This window comes from Choloepus didactylus, chromosome 8 (genome assembly GCF_015220235.1).
Source record: "Choloepus didactylus isolate mChoDid1 chromosome 8, mChoDid1.pri, whole genome shotgun sequence".
Lineage (NCBI taxonomy): Eukaryota > Metazoa > Chordata > Mammalia > Pilosa > Megalonychidae > Choloepus > Choloepus didactylus.
Genome location: NC_051314.1, coordinates 91,436,782 through 91,461,606, shown reverse-complemented (window position 1 = coordinate 91,461,606; position 24,825 = coordinate 91,436,782). Strand labels below are relative to the sequence as shown.

General features: G+C 37.5%; 1 protein-coding gene across 2 annotated transcripts in view; it reads left to right on the top strand.

Moving 5' to 3' along the window:
* The window catches only part of ANO6 (anoctamin 6), a 234,918-nt gene that overhangs the window by 150,418 nt on the left and 59,675 nt on the right, over nt 1-24,825 (top strand). For both annotated transcript variants that reach the window (XM_037848272.1, XM_037848273.1), the window contains 4 exons: nt 10,296-10,361; nt 11,337-11,624; nt 11,832-11,945; nt 21,621-21,736. In XM_037848272.1, the coding sequence (XP_037704200.1) occupies nt 10,296-10,361; nt 11,337-11,624; nt 11,832-11,945; nt 21,621-21,736 (584 nt within the window). The remainder of the gene's footprint in view (nt 1-10,295; nt 10,362-11,336; nt 11,625-11,831; nt 11,946-21,620; nt 21,737-24,825) is intronic.

The window sequence follows — 24,825 nt, the reverse complement described above, 5'->3', positions numbered from 1 at the left end:
GAATAAGCATGTTTGGTTTTATTTTTAGTACTCAGCATAACATTAATGAGTCCACATCTTTCTTCCAAAATGGATAGTGTTTTGGTCCAAACCTTAAAAACAGACATACAAACATGCAAACACAGAGGCTAGTGAAATTCTGGAAAATAAAATCTGATTCTTCCAGTTCACCTGACTGATGGCTTGAGCTACATATTCACAAAGATGTGAAATAGAGAAAACACTTTTTCTGATTGGTCCTTTTGGGATCCAACCGTAAGTTTGAATGAAGAGACTGTCATTTACCCTAGTCCCAGCATTCACTGTGTCTTACCTTTTTAAAGGTTTAACTATAAAAAGGGTACAGGATTTAGTAAATCAACTGTACTGAATTCTCACATAGAACAGGGTTGAAGGGGAATAGTATGCACAAAAAAAATAGCTCTGTGCACACACATGTATGTGCAGATACATACATGTGCATGTGTGTGCACAAATGTGTATTGTAAAAACCACTATTTCTTAAACTTGTCTGATAAGAATCATCTGGGTTGCTTGTGAAAAATAGATTGTCCTGGCCCCATTCGGTATCTACAGAATAAGACTAGAGAGGGAGGGGCCCAAGAATCTACATTTCAAACAACCTCTCCAAGTTGTTCTTAAAAGCAGGTATGTTGGGGAAAACTGAAATGTTTATACTGGCTAGCTCATCAGTGACTTATGGGTGATTTTTTTCCTCTCTTCTCTGATAATTTCTGCTTTCTAAGTTACTGCAATGAGTGTTCATTTCGTTTGTCATTAAACCAAAAATGTTAATTTAAAATGAAAACAAAGTTGAAAGTGAACTTCATCTAAATACTCACTTCTCCTCGACTCTTATTTAAAATGCTCATCTGTTTTCTGTCCCTTAATGAACACACATTACCCACTTGAATAAATTACCCATCAGAGTGGTCCACTAACATTAAATGTTTGAACACCAACATGTGAATTCAAATTAAGTTCCTATTAAATAATTTATTCCACTTGTCAGTCCTTCTCAAGTAAAGGATATATAACTAATAAATAGCAATTGGAGTAATTTGACAGTAGATTTTTTTACAAGTTAAGTACCTTTGACTTATTTCTCATGTACCTGTGTAGACCTTGCAAAGTCTGGCATGTTGTAAATACAATGACAGCGACATCAGTTCTTTGCCAAGAAAGCTGCAAAAATATTTGAAATCAATCTATGCATATACTTCATTAATCCAAGTTGACTTGTGCTTTCTTATCATCACAGCATAGTAATTTTAGTTCTTCTTAGATGTTACAACTTTTGCTTTTTTTGCTGAAAAAAGCTGGGTGACATAAAGAAAATGGTAGATATTGGTATTTACAATTAGTATTTTTACTGTATAATTCACAAGGAAGTCCTTCACAACAACGACTTTCAAAGCCAAACAGGATGCGCAATCTAAGGTGCTTTGGGACAGAAAGGTTCCTTAATTATACCAGTCTGCCCTTTGTGGTTTTACTTCTTTATTCTTTATTTCTCCTACAGCTTTATTAAATTCCTAAAAGAGATGTGAATAAAATTCAGCTTCTGGAGTGATAGGTGCTCTTGTCCCTCTTTACTTTGAATCCCCAATACCATTCTCCACCTACAATAATAGAATCATTTGCATGTTTTTGTGACATACCTATTCCTTGATGGTTACAGTCACTTTGGCTTTACTAAAAATAGGTTAAAAAAAAAAAAAAGATCCAGGTTGTAATACAGATGACTTTATTCCCCTAGAGATGTAGGAATTTACATTGTACATTATTTTATGATTGGCCTTTTTTTTTTTTCAGAACCAGTGGTATAGTTTAATGCAGCCAACTATCAATCATTAACTATAGAAGATAGTTTAGGTTCTTATATGTAATGTTTTCCAAGGCACATAGATAATGTTTAGTTAAAAATAGTGTGACCTCAGATATTCATTCATTCATTCAACAAACATTTACTGAGCAATGGCTATGTCAGGCAATATGCAATATTAATTGTCTTTCATTTTTAACATGGAAAACAGCTCTACTTTAATTTTTTAAATGTCAAGAGCCCTGTTACTTATCCAAGTGTAAATTCTATAGAGAAATAAAGATGATTTCATATTAAGTAGATTTAAACAATCTTTTCTTATGTAAGCAGTCTTTTCCAGATGTATGCCTGTTTGACAAATATAGCACATATGCTAATTTACTTTAGCTTCTTGACAAACCAGGGAAACTGGTTTGATCAATTTAAAGAATATTTCACTGGCTCTTTGTGAATTGCCTTGCCAAAGGAAAATAACAAGGACTATCTTATTAATGTAACACCAAGGTGATATATTAACTTGTTTAAGCAAATAAAAATGTCCTATCCTTGATTCTACTGTTTAAATATTTATAGTTAGTGGTAAAATAGAGGGCACTATAAACCATCTCCAAGGTCTACCAATTATCTTGAGAAATCAGGTAAATATCTCAGGAGTTCTTTGTAAAGAACCACATAAGAACTAAAATAGGATAAATTAGTACAACCTCCCTGAAGGGCAGTATGGCAATGCATATTTAAAAACTTAAAATTGCATATGCTGTTTGATTTAAAAATTCTGCATCCAGGTCTTTATCCTGAGGAAATAATAATGAATGCCCAAAGATTGTTCTACAATGATTTTCATAGAAGTAAGAAACTATAAACAACCTAAATATCTAACAATATGAGGTTGGTTAAATAAATTGCACTTCATCTCCGTGACAGAATATTGTCAAGTCATTAAAATGAGCTTGAAGAGAAGTATTTTTAATGTTTTCTGCATCTGCATTATTCATGTGAACTACAAACCTTCATCAGTGACCTCTCTTATTATACATAGAAATGAGGCAAAAGAGAACCCTGTAAAGGTGAGTTTATATCCTTCAGAGAATGAAAAGGATATATATCCATTAGGTATCAAAAGAAGTAGCCTGAGGACCAGGACAGTGCATTTTCAAGAGGTATAAGAGCCAAGAAGGGGGCTGGGCTCAGCATTAACATCCATTTCCTAGAGTTCCAGTGGCATCCGACTGGAGAGAGTAAGAGGTCATTGGGAGCACAGTGTGAATTCGAAGCAGGTGGGGTTACCTGTTTTGTTCAGATATTCAGCAATAAAAAAGATAGGTGAGCCTCTTAAACCTGCAGGGTAGAGGGGATTTTTTTTTCTGTTTTCTTTTTTTAAGAATAAGGTAAGTTGAGCATGTTTAAAGGCAGGGAACAGAGATAATAAGAGGCAGAGGAGAGGATGTAGAGAAATAGGAACCCTCATGCATTGTTGGTGGGAACATAAAATGGTGTAGGTGCTATGGGTTCAGTGGTTCCTCAGAAAGATAAACAGAAATACCAGATGACCTAGCAATCCCACTTCTAGGTATACACCCAAAAGTATTGAAAGCAGGGACTCATGCAGATAATTGCACATGGATGTTCATAGCAGCACTATTCACAGTTGCCAAAAGGTGGAAGCAACCCAAGTGTCCATCAGTGAATGAATGGATGAACAAATGGTGGTATATACATTCAATGGAATATTATTCAGCCATAAAAAGGAATGAAGATCTGATGCATGCCACAACAGATGAATCTTGAAGACATCATGTTGAGTGACATAGGCCAGATACAAAAAGATACATACTGTATGAGCTCACTGATATGAAATAATAATAATAATATTCATAAAGTCAAAAATTAGAATACAGGGCTCCAGGGTAAGGGTGGGAGTGGGGAATGGGGAGTTAATGCTGAACTGGTAAATAACCACAGACTCAGGAGTAAGATAGAAAGCAAAATTGCCGGAGCTACAGGAGCTATTTGGTAGAGCAAAACCTGAGAGGAGAGAATTCTGTGAAGGTGATGTGGAATTGTAACGTCATTTTAGAGATCCCATAGAGAAGGAACATGTCTACATTGTACTATTCAACATGTCACAATCATGGCTAATATGGTTGTTACAACCAAGACGGTAGTCATTTGTGTTCCGTATGTTTAATGACAGAGATGCCCTTCTGTGAGGCTGGGTCATTCTCTGGACCTTACCCCTTTTGTCTTCTGGAAATTTAGAGTCCCAAGTGTCTGGATGCCCCTGAGCTATCTGGTGCTAGCACCCTTCAGAATTAAATTATGTCTCTCCTTCTCCATCATATCCTTTAATACCTGTGCTGGTTTGAAACTAGGATGTACCCCAGAAAAGCCATATTCTTTTAATCCAGTCTTAGGGGGCAGACCTATTGTTGGGTGGGACCTTTCGATTAGGTTGTTTCCATGGAGATGTGACCCCTCCTATTCAAGGTGGGTCTTAATTGTCTTTACTGGAGTTCTTTATGAGAGTATAAAAGGCAGAGACATTTTGGAGAGAGCTCAGATACAGAAATGCCCTGGGAGGAACAAGTAAGAACACACAGAATTCCTGAGACATTTTGGAGAGACAGGCCAGCAGATATCACCATGTGCCTTCCCATGTAACTGAAGAACCCAGATGCCATCTGCCTTTCTTCAGAGTCAAGGTATCTTTCTCTGGATGCCTTAATTTGGACATTTTCGTAGGTTATTTGTAACCTAATAAATTTCCATTGAAGAAGCCAATTCATTTCTGGAATATTACATTCCAGCTGCTTTAGCAAACTGGAACAATACCCATAAGTAAAACATTTGGGGGACTCATGAAAGGGGTGTCCAGTTGCTACACTGTAATAATTTACACTTCTTCAGGCCATGCTCACGTAATAGGGAGCCACGGATCCACCCATGCACTCAGTGCATTCATTCATGAAACATTATTACATGCCTACTATGTTAGAGGCCTGTTCCAAAAGCTAAGGATATCAGAATAAATGGCAAACATCTCTTTGGGGGAGGATATGTAGTAATTAGCATTCAGGTTCATGGAAGGGTTTAATTTTTTTAAGAGTGGAAAACATTGAGAAGTAAGCAGTGAACATGAAGAGAATGAAGGAATTGCTGAAGTAGGCACAAGAAGAAGTGTGGAAAGGTTGAAATCTCCTGACACCATGAAGAAAGGTGGAGTCCAGCTAATGATAGGTAAAAAGAAAGAAACCTGTGGGAATTCACAGCGAGTGGCTGCCATTTTCTCTTTGAGGAAGGAGGCAAGGTCACCTCCAGAGGATGGTGGTCTGGGTGTAGAGCTTCAGAAGTACCTTGAAAATTTGGAAGAGCTTCCTCATGGATGGGTAGGGGCCAGGATGGAGATGTCTGAGCATAACAGTGGGCCTAACTGATGGTAACCGAGAATTTGTTGTAAAGCCAATTAACACCATTTTGTGATTTTTCCTATTAGCACTTAAGTTGTTAAAATACTTATTAAACCACAGGAGAAGCCCTACTTTTGAATGACTCCCATACTTTTCTAACTAGAAGCACATGTGTCTATAGGAGCTAAATCCTTGGACCTGAGCCTTCCATTTTTTTTAGTGCAATTTTGAGATACATTCACATACCAGATAACTCATCCAAAGTGTACAATCAGTGGTTCACAGGATCATCATATAGTTGTGCATTCATCACAATTTTTGAACATTTTCATTACTCAAAAAAAAAAAAAAAAAGAAAAATTTAAAAAGGACACCCAAAATATCCCATGCCCCTTAATCCCCCCTATTATTTATTTATTTTTTTGTCTTTATTTCCTTACTCACCTGTCCATACACTGGATAAAGGGAGTGTCAGTTGCAGAGTTTTCACATTTACACAGTCACACCTTCAGAGCTATATAATTATAAAGTCATCTTCAAGAATCAAGGCTACTGGATAACAACTCAACAGTTTCAGGTATTTCCTTCTAGCTATTCCAATACACTAGAAACTAAAAAGAGATGTTTATATAATGCATAAGAATAACCTCCAGAATGACTTCTCAGTTCTGTTTGGAATCTTTCAGCCACTGAAACTTTATTTTATTTCATTAGTCTTCCCCTTTTTGGTCCAGAAGGCTTTCTCAATCCCATGATGCCTGGTCCAGGTTCATCCTCGAGTCACATTCCATGTTGCCAGGGAGATTTACACCCCTGGGAGTCACATCCAATAGAGTGGGGAGGGCAGTGAGTTTACCTGCAGAGTTGATTTAGAGAGAGAGGCCACATCTGAGCAACAAAAGAGGTTCGCTGGGGGTGACTCTTAAGCACAATTATAATTAGGCTTAGTTTCCTTTGCAGGAATGTTTCATAAGAGCAAGCCCCAAGATCAAGGGCTTGGCCTATTAAATTGGTAGTCCCCAATGCTTGTGAGAATATTAGAAATTCCCCAGTTGGTGAAGTTTAATATTTATGCATTGTTCTCCAGTCCCTCAAGGGGGCTTTGCAAATACTTTTTTATTCTCTGCCCAAATTACTCTGGGATGAATTGGGGTATCAAAATAACCTGTACTAACCAACAAGATCTCACTCCCTATTCAAGATTCCAAGTAGTTATGGTGTGCAAATAAACTGACCATACAAGTTAAATTAAATGGTGTGCTACAGAAGATCTAAATGTTGCACCAAATAAACATCTCTTCCTTTGGTCTCACAATGAAGTTGAAGTTTTAAAATACTGTCAGTATTGTCCTTTACCCTTTAGTCTGATTTGCCTTATCTAGCTAACTAGGTGAGCTTCGTTCATATCTTTAATTGAAGTCTGATCTCTTTTTCAGCTTTTCTGACAGTTTCTTTATGGGGTAATACTGACTTTCATAGCTGAAGAACTGTACATCTGAGTCTCAGGTGTCACATGAATACTCAGAGTTCCAGGGAATGGCCAGCATCTCAGATTTGAGAAATAACCATAACAGCTCAGCAATAGATGTGACTGCTGTAAGAGCTTGCAATCTAGAAACCTTTACATTAAGCCTTCCCCTGATAACCTATGCTCTTAGATTCAATTCTCAGAGTTTGCACATTATTGTTAGTCCATATTACTGAGGCATTATAATATTAGTCTTTTTGTTTCTGGCTTATTTCACTCAACATACTCGCCTCAAGGTTCATTCACCTAGTTGCATGCCTCACAACTTCATTCCTTCTAGCCTCCACTTTAACTGTAAAATTATTGCCAACTTTAGAAGAGAACAAGACAATCCTGAATCCTGCTTGTGCCTTGCCATGAGGCAGTCTGGATTGCCTCTTGTACAGCCTCAGTGTGAGTCACCCCTATCCCACCCTTGCCCCTGGAAGGAGAGGAAGTCAGCCTGGTACCCTCAGAACACCCTGTTCCTCCACTGTTGCAGTCATTTAGGTTTTAGGCTAACAAATTTTCCAGTGTTGTGACTATCAGTAAGAATTCTTGATTGTGAATAACATGAATGTGTTCTAATGTTAGCACCAAAGGATTTTAGGGATCATAAAATATTTGAGACAGAAAGTAGGTTGTAGGTTGCCAGAGGGGGAATGGGGAATTACTGCTTAATGGGTACAGGATTTCTGTTTGGGATCTTGAAAAAGTCTTGGTTATGGATGGTGGTGATGGTAGCAATACAACATTGTAGATGTAATTATTCCCACTGAAGTGTACACTTAAAAATGGTTAAGTTGGGAAATTTTGTTTTATATATATGTTACCACAATTAAAAAAAAAAAAAAAAAAAAAAACGATGTTAGGGAGCTCACAGATTGTCCTGGAAAGTTTGACAAGCAAGCCTAGAGGCTAGACAGCCAGAAACAGTGTCCCGAATCCCATTGCAGAACGAGCCTGGGAAAGAAGGCCCAGTTGCTGCCCTGGACTCAGAGCCGCTGCTGGCACCACTCTCCAGCCGTGAGCTCCAAAAACTCCTGCCATAAGCTCTGCCTCTGCCACTCAGTAAGTGACATTCGCTCTCCCAACCATCCCAGAATGGATTCTGATTGCCTTGGCTTCTTTGCATCCCCAGCTTCCTAGTCAGATTCCAGAGTGGGTGATTTGACTGCTAGGGCCTACCTCATGTACCAGTGGCCGAACTCCATGGGAGACTGGGAAAGGGAGTGTCTGCATTTTCATCTGCTGTAGTGGAAGAGGGCTCTGGTGGGAATTTGATGTTGAGTGGCTATAAAAATGACAGGTATCCTTTACAGTGCCTGGAGCCTGAGTTTCTCTGTAGTTTTCTATAGCAAACTATTTTAAATCCATCTTTGAATCTTCAGCCCTTTGTAGGATGCTTGGAAAAGAGTGGGCTCTCGGGAAATGTTTGTTTAGTGAGTTAAGTGTGTGTTGAGTATTTTATTTCAAACAACATGTTTTGGGGATATACTCTGTGCCAAGCACTATGCTTAACACTGCTTGCAGGGTCAAAAATGCTTTTTTCCAATATCTAAGAAAGAAGCAATCAAGAACAAGATCTGGGCTATCCATGCAAGAATCATAATATGAGGGTTACAGTGTTGAGTGATGAAACGGTGCTAAAGCAAAAAGCAGGGTGAATCTGAGTCCACTTCCCAGCTTCAGGTTGGGAACATGTCAGGTCAAGGGTAGAAAAGGCTGAAGAACAACCCGTAAAAATCACAGAGATGGAAGATGTGGGGGCCGTCAGAGTGGGCAGTCACCTGCTGGGAGCAGAGTGGGATGGCTGCACCTCTAGATGTCCTCATTTCTCACCTGACTCGGGCATTTCTAGGCAAGTTGCTTCTTCATTTTTAAGCAAGTTGTAGCATTTGCTGGCTTATCTCTAGGTTTCTCTGTTGTATGCTTAAATTGTAGGAAGCAATTAAATGTATTTTATTTGTAAATCTCGTGGAACAATGACTGACATGTTGTAAGTGCTATATATAATAAATATAAGTAAATATATTTATTATTAATATATGTTAAGTATATTTTATAATTACATATTATAATGTATAATGTATTACAGTATAATATAAAATATAAATAAATAAAAATAAAGCAATATTCTATTCTGTTTCTAATACCTCCACAAAATATATTTAGGGATTCCATTTGGACTCAGATTTACCCAGTCACATACCAGGTATATTCTTACACCTCTTGATCTTTGGCCTTCATGAACCATCATCTGTTCATCATTTTTAGGTGTTTTCCATATTCCAGACATTGTCTATGGCCCAGCAGCTCAGCCCGTCCCCTGCCTCTTCCCAACTGGCAAATGCTCCTTGAGTAAAGGGACACGACTGCTGGTCCCACTGGATTATCTAGACCTTGACCAAATAATTCCTATCTATCTTGTTAACTGATGAAGTTTTTTTTTTAAAGTTTTCATCCCGCATTTTCAGTTGTCTTCAGTGGGCAGATTAGTCCAATTTCCCTTTTGAAATTACTAGAAATGGAAATTCTAATCTGTGTGCTTTATTTGGTTTAACTCATAATCCTCATGAAAACCTAAAAAGATATGTAATGAGTATTCTCCATTTGACAGATGGGGAAAATGAGGCAGGGCGAATTTAAGTTTCCTGTCAGTGGGGTATTGGGATTAATCCAATAATGCAACCAGAATTTGAACCCAAGCAATATGTTTTCAGAGCTCATGTTGTTTACTCTTATGATCACCCATTTTCTTCACTTCATAAAGGCAGTAAAACTGCTTCATCATCAAAAGTCCTCTTTTTGAAAGCCTCCGCCTTTTCCAACTTAAAACTTAGGACACAGCTTAGCAAAAGCCTAGCCTGATAGAATTTGATATCAATAAATACATTCTCTGCCTTTGTAAATGGCCATGTAATATGCCATTGCACAGATATATTATCAACTAAGGAATTCCCTATTTTTGTAGATTTAGATGTTTATGGCTTTGTGAACATATCAGTCTTCTAAGGAAGAAAATTCCTCTAAATTTTGTCAAAATTGTCTTGTATTGTTTAATTGCATTTGGTCAGGGCATGCAGACATGAAATATACACACCCAAAAATTGAATCATTTGAATGTCTGGAATGGAAATAAAATTTTTAAAATCTGGAATGTCAGATGTGGGCCTTTATTAACTCTGGAAAATGATATCAGTGAGTGACTCAAAAAGCCCCATATCAACCAAAAAAGTTTCCTGGGATTGTGCAAAAGCAGAAGGTGTTAAGCATCTCAAACGGCCAAAAAAGCCTGTCAGGACAACCAAAGGCCTTCCAGAGTGCTAAGGGGATCCTAATATGCTTCAGAGCCTTCCATCGAGAAATCAAACGTCATTCCACGGGTCCCCAATAGTGAAAGCAACTTCATCGCTTCTGTTCCATTTTGAGCAGATTTATCTCTTTATCAGATCCAAACTGGTTTGGTCTTGCAATATTTTTTCCTGAAACAAAGCCCTGTTTTGTCTTGGGGAAAACTAAAGGCCTAAGATATATTCCAATTTCTTTTTGACAGAGAAAAAGACAAGCATATGAATCTAACCTCATCTGTAATGGCCTGCAGCTAGAAGCAACAAGATCGGTAAATATTTGTCTCTTCAGAACCCTTGGCTGACCATAGCTCTTTGGAACCTGCAAGCTATTTGGAATGCTGGATGGCATTTGAAACATGCAGCCCAGCATATGCTCCTTAGTCATAAGACTGGGAGGGGAATAAAACAAAATCTGTTTTATAGGCTGTATATTTGCTTCTGATAGAAGCCTGCAGATCTTTTTTAATAGCCAAAGAATGTAATAATGAATATATGTGTAAATGATTGCTTTCTTCTTTTAAGAACGAATATATAGTAAGGTTTCTAAGGTTTTTACTATACAAACAATACGGTTTATGTTAAAAGATTAGAAAATGTCAGAATAGTGAAAATAAAAATCATCTATATCTTAACCCAGAAATAACCCTATAGTTTTTCTAAACTTGTCTTTGCTCAAATATATACATTTTTCCCTTTGAAAAAGTGGAATCATCATTTTACAGTTTTGTAATTCCTTTTTCCTTTACCGTATTGTAAATGCATTTCTATATCAATAAATACCATTTTTCAACATCCTTTTTAAAGGCTATATAACATGTTATGAACAGTTAGGCAGTAAGTTAAACAGTCCTTTCCTAGGTTTAAGAAATTAAAATTTTTTCATTATCATAACACTGCAATGAATAACCTTGTGCTTTTATTTTTAGTCGCTATTTTGGATGGAGTGGTAGGCAAATGAACAAGTCTGGTTTTCTTCAATTAAAATAGTAGTCATTTTATGAAAGAACTTTGTGAAGGATATGAGTTACTTTCTCAGTAACTCAAACCAAGAAATTATCTTTAAGGAAAAAAATTATTATGGTTTACAGATCTATTTTCATTGTATCTTCACTTTTACCAGTGTTGTATGCATTTTTTTCTTTTTTTAAACTATCAACAGCAAAAGAAAAATCCATGTGTTTTAAAACTGTTGTGAACATAGTTGGTTTGGTTTCCTGGTCTGTGTTTTTATTCTTCCCATATAGGTTTTGGATGACAGACTTGTATTTGTAAAAGTGCACGCACCTTGGGAGGTGTTATGTACATATGCTGAGCTAATGCACATCAAATTGCCTCTGAAACCCAATGATATGAAAACCCGGTTCTCAGCCTTCAGTGGTTTCAACTGGTTTACCAAGTTCCTCAGAGTGGATGAAAGTATGATCAAGCCAGAGCAAGAGTTTTTCACTGCCCCATTTGAGAAGAACCGGATGAATGATTTTTACATTCGTGATCGAGATACCTTCTTCAACCCAGCCACTAGAAGCCGTATTGTAAGTCTAGACCAAAATCAGTTGCTGTCTTGGGGTGATTTGAAACCTTCTGATCAATAATTAGAGGTTTTGTTTGGTTGGTTTATTTTTGTTTTTAAAAGCTGGAAAAAAGAGTAAATATGCCCACAGATTCCTGTTACAATAGTAAACAATCATTGGTTAGTTACACCATATAAACTACACACTGTATTTTGGAATCTTTTTTAGGTTTACTTCATCCTGTCCCGGATCAAGTATCAAGTATCCAACAACGTTAGCAAGTTTGGAATTAACAAACTTGTAAGCTCTGGGATCTACAAGGCAGCTTTTCCTCTCCATGATGTAAGTCAAATAGCATAAATGAAATAAAACGCTTCATGTAGACTCCAGGGTTGACAATAGGAAAGGGCTAGCCTCCCCGACTGTAAGTTTCCTCCAGGGTAAAATGAAGATAATACAATGTAAGGTAACAAGCTCATCGAGGGCAGGAACCATGTCGTTTTATTCACTGCTGGATCTCAGGCATAGGGATGGTACTCAGTTTAAATAAGTGAATGGGTGAATGAACAGTATCTCCTGAAGTTAACATGTGAAGCAGAATAGATTACCAGTTAAGAGCGTGAGCTCTGGCACCAGACTGCCTGCTCCTCCACTTTCTAGGAGGCTCACCTTCTCAAAGTCATTTAACTTCTCTGTCCTTCAGTGATCTCATCAATAAAATGAGGGTAAAAATATCACCTCCCTCATAGAGTTGTTGTGTGTTTTGATTAAGTTGATCCACATAAAGTGTTAAAACAGTCCCTGGCATATAATGAGTACTGTATAACTGTTAGCTATTTTGATACTTATTGACAGGTGTTATTATCAGCTTTAGGTAAGAAAGAGTTCTTTGTCAGCAAAACACATTAGACCTTCTCAGGTATCACTTTCTGTAACATAAATTCTCCCCTTCCCCCCTCTAAAATATTGTTTATCAAACTGTGACCTGGAATACCCCAGGGCTTTTTAAGGTACATGTCATGGTTCTCGTCACAATGGAAATATAGCAAATTCTTGGCATTTTTTAAGGGTTGTGGTTTGAGATTTCAACAGCTTTTCAAATTCAAGAGTACTTCTGTAGACAATAACATCTCCCATGAGATGAAAATTTTTAAATATGACTGCCTCAGGGGACTGTGGGAAGATGGCAAAATAGGAAGCTCCAGGAATCTCTCCCTCAAGCGGAACAACTATTACACAGGAAGGAACTGTCTGAATCAACTATTTCAAAACTCTGGAGTCTGGTAGAACACTGCAACAGCCAGGGAAGAGCAGTAGAGGCTAGTAAATTGTGGTAAATACCGGTGAATTTTTTTCTCCGTGCAGTGGCTTCCATCAACCATCCCCCAGCCTCCTGGCAGGCAGCAGTAAGGTCCTCAACTCCAGCTTCTGGTGCACTTCCAGGTGCCAGATATAAAGACACAGTTTTCCAGTCCGGGAGTGTGCAGTCTGATCACTGACTGCTGGTTTTGATCAGCCACTTCAGACCACCGGGGTCCTGACTATGAGGGTTACTATTGTTTCGAACCACCTCAGAGAAAAGTGGCTGTATCCTTCCTCAAAGCTAAGGAAGAGGGCTGCATTTACTGGGCAAGGGCTGACTCAAGAAAATGCAGCTTCAAAGAGCCATAGGAGAAGCTCCTGGCACCCTTGCTGGCCCCTCCTCACCCTTCCTCACCCCCTTCCCAGGGCAGTGTGGAGTGGGCCACTGCTCCGTTTGTGAGTCCCTGGCCACCTCCTAGCTGGGAAAGACTGACCTAGGAAACTCCTTTCCTGTGTGCACCCACCCCACCCACCAAATTTGCCCTCCACGCAAAAGTAGCCCGGGACAGTAAAAGTGGAATGAGACACAATTGAGTCATGTGGACCAGTGGAAAGGGCTTACCTGCTTTAAGTCCTGTGGTGGTGGAAAGCACCCAGGAGATGGAGAAGGTCTGTTTACTAGAGGGTAGAGGGGACATTCAAATTTCTGTAAATAGGAGACTCCTAATGTCACTAGGAAGCATAAGTGAGGATGAGACAGGCTCAGAAAAGATAGGGATAGCCCTGCACTTTGCATTCACCTTTGCTAACCTTCTTGATAGGAAGCCTAAATTCTGAAGGAGAGCACCAGCTATTGCAAAGTTAATTTGCAAAGACTGTGAAAGGCATTTTTTTGCACTGGTTTGTTTGGTTTTGTTAGATCAAGCAGTCAAGAAAATCTGTCATATCACTGGCTACATACAAACTCAAGAAGCAGACAGCTCAGGGACTGAATCCCCAAGTTAACATTTTAAAGTATTAAAATGTACAGTGTACAACAAAAGATTACAAGACTAATAAGCAAACAGGAAATGATGGCCCATCAAAGGAAGAGGATAAAAATCCATAAAACATCAACGAAGAAGACCAAACTATAGACATACCAGTAAAGTAAAGATTTTTTTTTAATGTTCTTCAAGAGAGAAATAAATGCTACCAGGAAAACTATGAATGAATAATAGGAGAATCTCAAATAGAGATGGAAATTTTAAAAAAGGAGCCAAACAAAACTACTGGAGTTGAAGCAATAATAACTGAAATGAAAAATTCCCAGGAGGGTTTCAAAAGCCATTTGGCAGAGGAAAGGATCAGTGAACTTGAAGACAATTGAAATGAGTCAGGCTGAGGAGTGGAAAGAAAAAAGAATTAGAAAAAGCTGAAAATGACTAAAAGACCTGAAGGATGCCATGAAGCATACCAGTATACACATAATGGGAGTTCTAGAAGGAGAAGAAAGAGAGCAAAAAAGGTATGACTTACAAAGACCAAATAGCAAAATGACAGAAGAAAGTCCTACATTATCAGCAGTTTAAACACAGTGGATTAAATGCTCCAATCAGAAAGCAGAGATAGACAGAATGAAGGAAAAAGCATAACACAAGTGTATGGTGTTTACATGAGACTTAAATTCAAAGACATGAGTAAGTTGAAAATGAAAGGATAGGAAAAAATATATCATGCAAGTAGTAATCAAAAGAGAGCTACACCTTGATCTTTGATAATGATTGTATAACTATATAGCCTTCATCTTGTGACCATGTGATTGTAAAAACCTTGTGACTGACACCACCTTTATCCATATGGGTAGATGAGTGGTAAAATAAAGACATTCATTAAAAAAAGAGTGCTACCATAGCTACACTAATATTGGATAAAATAGACTTTAAGTCTAAAACTTTTATGAGGGACAAAGAAGGTCTTTATATAGTGATAAAGGGGTAGGTTCAACAAGAAAACATAACAATTATAAATATACATGCACCTAACAGCAGAGCCCTAAAATACATGAAGCAAATACTGACCGATTTGAATAGATAAATTGATGTTTCTACATTAATATTAAAAGGCTTTCATATACCACTTTCAATAATAGAACATCTAGACAAATAATGAATTAAAAAAAATAGAAGACTTGCACAATACTTTAAGCCAACTAGACCTAACAGACATTTATAGATCACTGCAACCAAAAGCAGCAGAATATTTTTTCTTCTCTAGTGCAAGTGGATCATTCTCCAGGACAGACCATATGTTAGATCACAAAACAAGTCTCAATAAATTCAAACATATTGAACTCATACAATGTATCTTCCATAACCATAATGAATGAAGCTAGAAACAATAACAGAAGGAGAAATGGAAAATATAGATAAATGTGGAAATTAAACACCATACTCTTAATTAATAGCTGAAAGAAAAAGTCACAAGGGAAATTAGGAAGTATCTTGAGGTGAATGGAGATGAAAACACATACAACCAAACTTACAGGAGGCAGCAAAGGCAGTGCTAAGTGGGGAATTTATAGCTATAAAAGCTAACGTTAAAAAAGGGAAAGATCTCAAATCAGATACATAACCTCAAAATTGGAGGAATAAGAAAAAGAGCAAACTAAAACCAAAGTAAGCAGACAGAAGAAAATAATAAAGATTAGAACAGAAATAAATGAAATAGAAATTAAAAAAAAAAAAAAAAACCCAAAAGTTGTTTTTTTGGAAACATCAATAAAATTGACACACCTTAGCTTTGCTGATAAATTGAAAAAGAGAGAGGACACAAATGACTAAAACAGAATTGAAAGGGGGAACATTACAACCAGCCCCACAGAAATAAAGACTATAAAGGTTACTATGAACAACTAAACCCAATGCATTAGATAACCTGGATGAAATGCGTGTATTCCTACAAACACACAAATGACCTCTGACTCAAGAAAAAAATGGACACTCTCAACAAGCAATAACTAGTAAAAAGATAGAATCAGTAATCAAACCTTCCCAACAAAGAAAAACCCAGGAGCAGATGGCTTCATGGTTGAATTTTACCAATTCCAAGAAGAATGAACACTAACCTGCTCAAACTCCTCCAAAAAATTGAAGAGAAAGGAATGCTCTCTAACTCATTTTGTGAGGACAGTATAACTGTCATACCAAAGCCAAAGATACCATGAGAAAAGAAAATTTAAAATCAATATCACTTATGAATATAGATGCAAGGCTCTTCAACAAAATACTAGCAAACTAAATCCAACAGCACATTAAAAGAATTACATACAAATGACCAAGTAGGATTTATCTCAGGTATACAACAGTGGTTCAATGTAAGAAAGTTGATACTGTAGTAATAGAAGGAAGGGAAAATAACACATGATCATTTTAATTGATGCAGAAAAGGCATTTGGCAAAATCCAGCACCACTTTTTGATAAAAAAGAAAAAAACACATATAAAACTAGGAATAGAAGAAAACTTCCTCATCATGATAAAGCACGTCTATGAAGAATCCACAGTTAACATCATATTTACTTGTGATAGACTGAAAGCTTTCCATTCAAAATCAGTAATAAGACAAGAATGCTTACTGTGACCAGTTATTCATAATTGTACTGGAAGCTGTAGCCATAGCAATTAGGCAAGAAAAAGAAATAAAAGGCATCCAAATTGAAAAGGAAGAAGTAAAACTTTTCCTATTTGCATATGACATCACCCTATATACAGAAAATCCCAAAAAATCCCCAACAAAGCTCCTAAAACTGAAAAATGAATTCAGCAAAGTGGCAGAGTACAAGATCAACAGTCAAAAATCAGTAATGGTTCTGTACATTGGTAATCAACAATCAGATAAAAAATCAAGAAAAAAAAATCCATTTGCAATAGCAACTAAGAGAATCAAATATCTAGGAATAAATCTAACCAAGGATATAAAAGACTTGTACACAGAAAACTGTAATATGTTGTTAAAGAAATCAGTGAAGACCTAAATAAAGGGGAGGACATTCTCTGTCTCATTCTACTAAAAGCAATTTACAGCTTCAACACAGTGCCAGTAAAAATTCCAGCAATATCCTTTGTAGAAATGAAAAAGGCAATCATCAAATTTATATAGAGGGATGAGAGGACACAGATAGCCAAAACCATCTTCAAAGAGAAGAACAAAGTTGGAAGACTCACACTTTCTGATCTTAAAATGTATTATACATAGGGAACTGGTGGTTTGATGGGTTGAGCCCTCTACCGTAGGTTTTACCCTTGGGAAGACGGTTGCTGCAAAGGAGAGGCTAGGCCTCCTTATAATTGTGCCTAAGAGCCTCCTCCCGAATGCCTCTTTGTTGCTCAGATGTGGCCCTATCTCTCTAGCTAAGCCAACTTGAAAGGTGAAATCACTGCCCTGCCCCCCTACGTGGGATCAGACACCCAGAGGAGTGAATCTCCCTGGCAACGTGGAATATGACTCCCGGGGAGGAATGTAGACCTGGCATCATGGGACGGAGAACATCTTCTTGACCAAAAGGGGGATGTGAAAGTAAATGAAATAAGCTTCAGTAGCAGAGAGATTCCAAAAGGAGCCGAGAGGTCACTCTGGTGGGCACTCTTACGCACACTTTAGACAACCCTTTTTAGGTTCTAAAGAATTGGGGTAGCTGGTGGTGGATACCTGAAACTATCAAACTACAACCCAGAACCCATGAATCTCGAAGACAATTGTATAAAAATGTAGCTTATGAGGGGTGACAATGGGATTGGGAAAACCATAAGGACCACACTCCACTTTGTCTAGTTTATGGATGGATGAGTGGAAAAATAGGGGAAGGAAACAAACAAACAAACAGACAAAGGTACCCAGTGTTCTTTTTTACTTCAGTTGCTCTTTTTTACTTTAATTATTATTCTTGTTATTTTTGTGTGTGTGCTAATGAAGGTGTCAGGGATTGATTTAGGTGATGAATGTACAACTACGTAATGGTACTGTGAACAATCGAATGTACGATTTGTTTTGTATGACTGCATGGTATGTGAATATATCTCAATAAAATGAAGATTAAAAAAAAATGTATTATAAATCCACAAAAATAAAAACAGCATGTTACTTGCACAAGGGCCAACATGTAGACCAATGGAACTGAATTGTGAGTTTGGAAATAAACCCTCACATTTATTGCCAAATTAATTTTGGCATGATTGCCAAGTCCAATCAAATGGGAAAGAATTGTCTCTTCAGCAAATGGTGCTTGGAAAAGTGGATGTGCATATGCAAAAGGATGAAAGTGGACCCCTGCCTCACACCATATATGAAAACCAACTCAAAATGTATCAAAACCTAAATATAAGAACCGAATCTATAAAATTTCTAGAAGAAAACATAGGGAAGCATTTGAGGACCTTGTGTTACTCAATGATTTCTTAGACTTTACACCTGGGTATAACACAGCATACCCTAATGTAAACTATGGTCTGTGTCAATAGTACAGTTATAAAAATGTGTATTCAACAAAAGAAAAAAATTACAAATGAGACCTCATCATAATGAAAAACTTTTGTATACCAATGGACTTTATCATGAAAGTCAAAAAAGTTAAACCATGAGAGAAAATATTTGGAATTCACTTATCTGATAAGGGTTCAAGACCCAGAATATATAAAGAAATTCTACAACTCAACAACATAAAGACAACACAATTAAAAAATGGGCAAAAGAATTAAACAGACATTTCTCCAAAGAAGATAAACAGATGGTCAAAAATCACATGGAAAAAATGTTCAACATGACTGGTCATTAGAGAAATGCAAATCAAAACCACAGTGAGATACCATTTCATATTCACTAGAGTGTGTACTGTTAAAAAATGGAAAATTACAAGTGTTGGAGAGGATGTGGAGAAAAAGGAATGCTCAGTCATTTTTGGTTGGAATGTTAAATGATGGCACAACTGTGGAAGATGGTTTTGCATTTTCTCTGCAAGTTAAGTATACAATTATCATATGCCCCAGCAATCCCACTTCTAGATATATGCCCAAAAGATTGAAAGCAGGAACTTAAACAGGTATTTGCACACTGATATTCATAGTGCAATTCCCAAAATATGAAAATAAGCTATATTTTGATAAACAAAAGACGGTATGTATACACAATGGAGTATTATTCAGCCAGAAAAAGGATTGAGGTTCTGATACATTCGATAACATGGATGAACCTTGAAGACATCATGTTGAGTGAAATAAGCTAAACACCAAAAGGATAAGTATTGAATGATCTAACTGATATGAAATATTAGAACAAGCAAATTCATAGACAAACTAGAATATAGGTTACCAGGGGCCAGGGTGAGGAGTTAATGCTTAAATTGTACAGCATTTCTATTTGGGATGATGGAAAAGTTTTGGTAATAGATGGTGATGATGGTAGCACAACTCTGTGAATGTAATTAATAGCACTGAATTAAATATTTGAGTATAGTTAAAAGTGGAAATTTTGTTATATATGTATTTGTATATGTATATATAAATTTTGTATAAATGTCACTAGAATAAAAATTAAAAAATAAAATCCATAGGACTGTATAACACAGTATACCCTAATGTGAACTATGGTTTATATTAACAGTACAGTTATGTGCTTTCATCATTTGTAACAAATATACCACACTAATGCAAGGTGCTATCAGTAGGGTAGTATATGGGAATTCTGTATTTCATGCATGATTATTCTGTAAATTTACAGCTTCTGTAATAAAGAAAACGTGACCATCTTAGACCCTTAATGATTCCATAAATACAGAGACATCATGTCTTAAGCTTTTTTTTTAATTCAGTTTTATTGAGATATATTCACATACCATACAGTCATCCATGGTGTACAATCAGCTGTTCACAGTACCATCATACAGTTGTGCATTCATCACCCCAATCTATTTTTGAACATTTTCCTTATACCAGAAAGAATCAGAATAAAAATAAAAAATAAAAGTAAAAAAGAACACCCAAATCATCTCCCCCATCCCACCCTATTTTTCATTTACTTTTTGTCCCCATTTTTCTACTCATTCATCCATACACTGGATAAAGGGGAGTGCAAGCCACAGGTTTTCACAATCACATTGTCGCCCCTTGTAATCTACATTGTTATACACTCGTCTTCAAGAGTCAAGGCTACTGGGTTGGAGTTTGATAGTTTCAGGTATTTGCTTCTAGCTATTCCAGTACATTAAAACCTAAAAAGGGTTATCTATATTGTGCATAAGAAGATCCACCAGAGTGACCTCTCAACTCCATTTGAAATCTCTCAGCCACCGAAGCTTCACTTCATTTCATCTCAAGAAGTGACTCATAATATGGTCAAGAAGGTGATCTCAGTCCCACGATGCCAGGTTCAGGCTCATCCCCGGGAGTCATATCCTGCATTGCCAGGGAAATTTCTACCCCTGGTAACTCCTAAGATTTAAAATAAATTTTGTCACTGAAAAAAAACATAGTAGTATATTCCTTCCTTACTTTTTAATATTCATTATCAATTTACCTGAATCTATTAGTCCAAGGGAAGCAAAGTTTGGAATTGATAATTATTAATTTATAGTACATGTATTTGTGGATGAAGACAATATTTAAAGGTACTGTATAAGATAATAGCAAATTAGGACAGAAGCAGAAAAAAATCTGGTTACAGCAGCTTAGCAAGCTCCTTCAGGAAACAACTTCTTAAAACACATGGATAAGTAGAGAGCCAGGATGTCGGGAAAAGAAGCGGTTGCTGAGCTTCCTGTCTAATAGCCACAGTGCGGTAGAACATGTGTTATTTGTGTCCCATCAAAATTAGTGATTACAGTATGACAGGAACTTTGGGGACACTTGCAAATATCCATCATGAGTATTAATCTGGGATGCCAAGGTTCTACAGTGTTAGCTGACGTCTGCCCAGGCCCTTTCCACTAAAGCTCCTTGCAAGTGCAATGGCTTCATACCCAGGCTGGGGAATGCTCCTGTGTGGTGTTGGAGGGAGGTGAGTGGAGGTTGTGGACCATGCTACTACTTGCCTGGCTGGCAATTTGGTTCTAGTGCAGGAAGAAGGAAAACAAGTCAGATGGGGAAAAGAGTGACTGAATTTAGCAGAAGCAGGAAGTTTTTGTTTGTTTGTTGAATAAGCTAAATGTGTAACTTGATGTTATTTTCTACATGTTATCCGAGAATAATTGCTTAATGGGGCAGGAGAGGGGGAGGGTAAGGCCTGGGTTTTAGAATTGACCCTGTCACTAACCAACTAAAGCCCTTGTTCCCCAGTTGTCCGAGGAGGGGTCTGTACTATTATGTGTTTCTCTATTGTGGTGATTTTAGCACTTGGATGGCCCAATTTTTTCACTGTAAAGCTGCCCTATTTGTAGGCCATTAAACATCGCCAGGGCTCCCACCAAGTAGCTGCAGGCCTCCTCCCCACCCCACCCCTGGGAGTGTAACAACCAAGCATCCTCCCCACCCACATTTGCAAACGGCCCTCCAGGAAGATGTTAGTGCTTCCCATTGAGAATGATGAAATTGAATGGTATTTCCATCCCTTCCAGCAAATGAAGGCCCCTTTTCCACAAATGACTGTGAAGTATTAGTCACAAAGAGTACCAAATTAAACATAGATTTAATATACAGATTTGTGAAAACATGGTTATTGTGATGCTCACTTTTTTCCTTCTTCCCAGTGCAAATTCCGTCACCGATCAGAGGATTCCAGCTGCCCTAGTGAACGGTACCTTCTGTATAGAGAATGGGCTCATCCTCGAAGCATATACAAAAAGCAGCCCTTGGACCTCATCAGGTGAGTTGTAGAGAGCAGTCCAATGAGAAGTAGGAGAAAGTGTCCTCACATGTTCAGATTAGTGAGATACCGTAAATTCTAATCCCCGGTGCCAGACCCAACAGAGTCCCAGCCAGTTACGTTCTGAAAGGTCCAGAGACTCCACTGCTTTGGACAGACAGTGCTAAGCTACAGGCCACCTCCTGGCTTATCCTTCAGGTGTAGGGAAGCTGCAGAGCACTTATTTCTGAGAAATAAAGGATCAGACTGCAGCCCTACGAACCTCATTCCAAGAATGTGGTATCACTTCAGCAAACTCAGTCCCCAAGCCTTGTGAGGAGGCTTCTGAAGAATCCAGAACAAAGTCTTCATGGAAGACATGAAGTTAGAGGGATAGCAATTTGTACCTTGATATTTTACAAAGATATTGTGGAGGATGGAATACGGAGGGCACAGGATGCAGGGAGATCAGGTAGGAGGCTCCAGGTAAGAGATCCTGGGAACGAACAGAAGATGTGGGATATATTTTGAGAGTCGACTTGAGAGGACTTGGTTATGGATTGTAAGTGGAGGGTGAGAAGAAGAGAATCTGGTTATATCCAAGTCTGTCTGGAGCCCAGTGCCTGTTCTTCCTACATCTCAATGTCCCATGCAGGTGCCTATATAATTGGGAAAAACCCTTGGCATTAAAAGTGAGAGTTTTTTAAAAACTTCAATAGTTTTATTTTTTTTTAATGTTTTTATTACAGGATATTTCAAACATATACTAAAGTAGAAAGAAAAATAAAGGAAATCAATATTTATCTGTCCCGATCCAAATGTTACCGACTCATAGCCAATCTTGTTTCTTCTTTCTCTCCACCTACTTCCTTTCCCCTCTACTGGATCATTTTGAAACAAATTCCAAATATTTCATTTCATTAATATGAATTTCTAATTGATAAGGTCTCTCAAACACAACAAGAATGCTCTTTAAAAAAATTCCTTAATATCATCAAATAATCAGTGTTCAGATTTCCCTGATTGGCTCAAACATTATTTTTTGCAGTTTTGGTTCAAATTATGATTCAAACAAGGTCCAGATGTTGCAGCTAATGTCTTTCCCTTTTTTTTTTTTTAATCTGTAAGTTTCCCTTGCTCTTTTTTTCTCTTGCAATTTATTAGTTTTCCCATTCTCTATTTTGCTGATTTCATCCCCCCCTGTGGTGTTATTGATCATGTTTCCCTGTTATGTGTAGTCCCTTTAAATAAATAAGTCATTTCCCATAAAGGGACTGGATCTGATTCAAGTTTGGATTTTAGCAAGAATGCTTAATGTGAGGATTTGTGTACCTCTGTCAGCACATAATGTCCAGCTGTTCCTCTCTATTTTGTGATGATAGCAGCCATTGATGATCACTGCCCAATTCATTATCTTGTTAGGGATCTGCCAAATAATGATATTCTAATTCCTTCCTTTATTAGTTTATTAGTTGGATTACTTTCATAAAGAGACACTTTCTCTCATTAACTGTTTGGGAACTGTGGTGGTTTGGAAATGTATGTTCCCCCAAAAACCATTTTCTTAAAGCTAATCCATTCCTGTGAGTGTAAACCTAGTGTAAGTAAGGTTTCTTTCATGAGCATACTTCAGGTAAGGCATGACCTAGGGTGGGTTTTAATGCTCTTACTGGAGTCCTGTATAAATAGGATGAATACAGAGAGAGAAAGCCATGGAAGCAAGAAGCTGAAAGCAAGGAAACCTGGAAGAGAAGGTGGAGGCCAGCAGACACCACCATATGCCTTGCCATGTGACAGAGGAGTCCAGCATCACTGGCAGCTGGTCTTCAGGAATAAAGCATCATCTTGATGATGCCTCGATTTGGACATTTTCATGACCTTAAAACTGTAAGCTTGTAACCTCACAAATTCCCATTGTTAAAAGCCAACCCATTTCATGGTATTTGCTTTCAGCAGCCTGACAAACTAAACAGGAACCTTGTAGAATAAGATTTTAAAAGAGAATATTTGTGTCTATATAAATATTTCAGGTTATCTTCCATGTATAATTTTCCTTTCATCATTGCCCTTTTATGATAAACCTGTAATCTGATGGCAGGGTGATGGGTTTGATAAATTCTTCTTAATGATTCTATATGATTTGTGGTAAAGAAAATAATTTACCCACTATTTTAAGTATACTTTGCTAAGTATTTCCTATTCAGAGAATAGAAACAAGTTTCTGGTCCTCATTTCCTTATGTTCCTTCACTTTGTTGCTTCCCATTAGTAACCCCTTGAGCATCTATTCTGTTAAATCTCCATCTGTGGTTCCAGGGATTACCAAAAGGAAAAAAAGCAAACCAAACAAACAGAAAAAGCAATTTGGAAGAAACAGACTGCACAAGAAAGAAGAAAACTTCCTCCCAAATCTCTCATTATTCCCTTCAGAGTGATAAAGGTAGATATTGCATCCATAAGGCAAGAACAGAATTCTGTTTAAAAAAATAACTCTGAGAATAAAAAGTAGCCCTTTGAAATTAAAAACATAATAGAAATAAAGTTGAATAAATGTGCAGAACATGGAGCAAAAAGAGAGAGAAAAATAAAAGAGGAAAAAGATAAAAATTAGATCAGTTGGAAGGTCCAATGAACAAATAATAGGAGTGCCAGAAACAAGAACAGAGAAAAATGTACAGAGGAAATCAGAGAAATACTTCCAGAGAATTTCTCCAAACTGCACCCCTGAGTTTCCAGATGGGAAGAGCTATTGAGTGCCTGGCACAGGGGATGCAAATGAAGCCATCACATCATGACAGCATGAGATCTCAGAATGCTGGAGCCAACGTGAAGATCCTGCAAGCCTCCAAAGAGAAAACAGCTTCGTACAAAAGATTGAGGCTCAGGGATTTCTTAACAACACTGCAAGCTAGAATAAAGCAGAGTGATAACATCACATGTCTGAGGAAAAGTGATTTTTTCAATTTAGAATCTTGTACATGGCCAAACTGAGAACAAATTTTCACAATTTAGGTGTGCAAGATAATGGCGGAGTTTCTCTGCCCAAAAGAGGAAGACGAGATTTAGGAAACAGGGAATATAACACTAGAGAGAGGGGCAGGGAGGGCCCAA